Source organism: Dipodomys ordii, unplaced genomic scaffold, assembly GCF_000151885.1.
Source record: "Dipodomys ordii isolate 6190 unplaced genomic scaffold, Dord_2.0 Scaffold28, whole genome shotgun sequence".
Taxonomy (NCBI): domain Eukaryota; kingdom Metazoa; phylum Chordata; class Mammalia; order Rodentia; family Heteromyidae; genus Dipodomys; species Dipodomys ordii.
The window spans coordinates 15,592,390-15,595,659 of record NW_012267244.1 but is presented as its reverse complement, the minus strand read 5'-3'; the positions used below and the strand labels follow the sequence as shown (position 1 = coordinate 15,595,659).

The 3,270-nt window shown below is 43.3% G+C and overlaps 1 protein-coding gene across 1 annotated transcript in view; it reads right to left on the bottom strand.

Moving 5' to 3' along the window:
• The window catches only part of Naip (NLR family, apoptosis inhibitory protein), a 68,003-nt gene that overhangs the window by 7,855 nt on the left and 56,878 nt on the right, over positions 1-3,270 (bottom strand). The window contains 2 exon segments of the mRNA XM_013015826.1: positions 461-547; positions 2,705-2,854. Coding sequence (XP_012871280.1) covers positions 461-547; positions 2,705-2,854 — 237 coding nt within the window.

The window sequence follows — 3,270 nt, the reverse complement described above, 5'->3', positions numbered from 1 at the left end:
CTAGCCTTGAGCTGAAGAGCTGAGGGACAGCGCCCAGGCCCAGAGTTCAGACCCCACGACCGGACCCAAAAAAAAAAAAAGAAAAAAGGGAGAAGAAAGTCCTGGAAGCAATCTCCAGAGATACTGAGGGACAACTGTATATACCTTGTTTTCTTTTTTTTTGGGGGGGGTCCGGTCATGGGGCCTGAACTCTGGGCCTGGGTGCTGTCCCTCAGCTCTTCAGCTTTAGGCTAGCACTCTACCACTTGAGCCACAGTGCCATTTCTGGCTTTTTTCTTATGTGGTACTGAGGAATCGAACCCAGGGCCTTGAGCATGCAAGGCAAGTGCTCTACCACTGAGCCACCTTCCCAGCACCATATACCTTGTTTTCTTGTGGCTAGTTCAATAGTAATAAAGGGACTTTGTGTAGCCTGTCTGTGGGAGACCAGGAATAAGTAAACATAGCTTTGTGAACATACCAAATTTTTCTGATGTTTCTTTATCAGGGAAGTATTGCAGATTAAGATTTAGTATCTTCAGGGAAGTAAAATTTGGCAAACTGGTGACTAAAGAAGAAAAATGAAAATTTAGTTATGATGGATACATGTGTTGTAACGAAGAGTAACATTTTTTTAACAGTCTTGTAAAAATGACTAAAATTCACAGTGAATTTCATTACACAGGGAAACATTTTTGCTAAGAAAATTAGAAAACTAAAAATATTTAACGTTATAAAGAATTCATTGGCTGGACACTGGTGATTCACGCCTATAATCCTAGCTACTAAGGAGGCTGAGATCTGAGGATCACAGTTCAAAGCCAGCCTGGGCAGCAAAGTCCATGAAATTCCTTTTTTTTGGTCATGGGGCTTGAACTCTGGGCCTGGGTGCTGTCCTTTTTAGCTCTTCATCTCAAGGCGAGAGCTCTACCACTTGAGCCACAGCGCCACTTCTGGTTTTCTGGTGGTTAATTGGAGATAAAAGTCTCACAAACTTTCCTGCCTGGACTGGCTTCGAACCATGATCTCAGATCTCAGCCTCATATTTCAGCCTCCTGAATAGCTAGGACTACAGGTGTGAGCCACTGGCGCCTGGCTAAAGAACCTTTTTTTTTTTGGTGGGGCCAGTCGTGGGACCTGAACTCTGGGCCTGGGCGCTGTCCCTCAGCTCTTCAGCTCAAGGCTAGCACTCTACCACATGAGTCACAGCCCACTTCCAGTTTTTTCTGTTTATGTGGTGCTGAGGAATCACACCCAGGGCCTCAGGCATGCAAGGCAAGCACTCTACCACTGAGCCATCTTCCCAGCCCCATGAGACTTTTTAATCTCCAATTAATCAGCAAAAAGTAAAAGTTCTTTGACCATAATTGGTTTTTTGCTGCCAGTCCTGAGGTTTGAACTCAAGACCAGGGCACTGTCCCTGAGATTTTATTTTTTTATTTTTGTTGGTCATGGGGCTTGAACTCTGGATCTAGGCTCTGTCCCTGAGCTTTTATGTTCAAGGCTAGCACTCTACCAATTTCAGCCACAGTTTCACTTCCAGTTTTTAGGTAGTTAATTGGGAGAGGAGTCTCGTAGACTTTCTTGCCTGGTGTGGCTTTGAACCATGAGCCTCAGATCTCAGCCTCCTGAGTAACTAGGATTACACCAACACCTGGCTGTCCCTAAACTTTTTATACTCAAGGCTAACACTCTACTACTTGAACCACAGCTCCACTTCTGTCCTTTTTCTTTTCTTTTTTTTTTGTGGGGGGATCCGGTCGTGGGGCCTAAACTCTGGGCCTGGGTGCTGTCCCTCAGCTCTTCAGTTCAAGGCTAGCGCTCTACCACTTGAGCCACAGCACCACTTCCAGCTTTTTTCTTTTTGCTTATGTGGTGCTGAGGAATCGAACCCAGGGCCTCAGGCATGCAAGGCAAGCGCTCTACCACTGAGCCACCTTCCCAGCCCCTGTCCTTTTTCTTTATGGTAGTTAATTGGAGAAAAGAGTCTCTCAGAATTTTCCTGTGTGGGCTGACTTTGAACTGGGATCCTCAGATCTCAGCCTCCTGAGTAGCTAGGATTACAGGCATGATCCACCAGCGCCTGGCTATATCTGTCTCTTGAGTAGCTAGGATTATAGACATAAATGAGCACCTGGCAACAAGTGGTCGCCAGGCTTGAACTCTGGACCTGGGTGCTGTCCCTCAACTCTTTAGCTCAAAGCAAGTGCTCTACCATTGAGCCACAGCACCACTTCCAGTTCTTTGGTAGTTAATTGAAGATAAGAGACTCACGAACTTTCCTTACCCAGGCTGGCTTTGAACCAGGATCCTCAAATCTTAGCTCCTCAGTAGCTAGGATTACAGGTGTGAGCCACTGGTGCCCAGCAATAATTGCATTTTTATTTATTTTATTTATTTTTGTGCCATTATGGGGATTGAACTCAAAGCCCTGTGTTCTCATTCAGCTTTTTTGCCTATGGCTGCGCTCTACCACTTAAGTCGCATCTCTAGGCTGGGCTTTTTTGCTAAATTGGAGGTAAGAGTGGCAGACTTGCTTTTGGGCTTTCTTTTCACTAAGATCCCCAGGTCTCAACTACTGAGTAACTAAGATTATAGTCATAGGTGTGAGCAAGTAGTATCCAGCAACAATTTCATTTCTGAATGTTCATTCTTTTTAGATTACTTGATATGACTTTGTTCACAGGAGCATCTTAAATCAAAATTTTAACATTACATTTCTTACCAAATGGGGTGACTTCAAAACATCGTCCAGAAAACTGAATTTCTTCAAGTTTCTTGCATGAAACAAGTGCATTCATAAGAGACTCAAAGTCCAAGACATAGCATTTCAAGTAGAAAACACGAAGGTCTGGAGAATTCTGAATCAATTTGACTATAAAACATGAGGACATTTGGATAATAGAGAAGATTGTAAATTTCTATCAAAATGTACTCATTTATTTTCCCACCAGCAATACAAGTATAAACAAGGCACCATAAATGTAATGAACTAAAGAATCATGCTATTTTGGGGGTATGTTCAGGTTCTAAAACTAAAAAAAGAGCAACATGAGTTTGGATAAATTCCTGACCCTCTCTGGGATCAGTTTTTTCTTCTATAAACGAAGGGTTCAGTAAAGTCATCCTTAGCTTTAACAATGCGTCTGTGTTGGTACTTTGTATTTGGAGACTAGGAATGCTATGAAAGGACAAAGGGCATGGCTCAAAACTAGCAAGCTTAGATCTTGAGTTTGATTCTAATATTTAAACAAATGTATCAGGGCTGGGAAGGTGGCTCAGTGGTAGAGC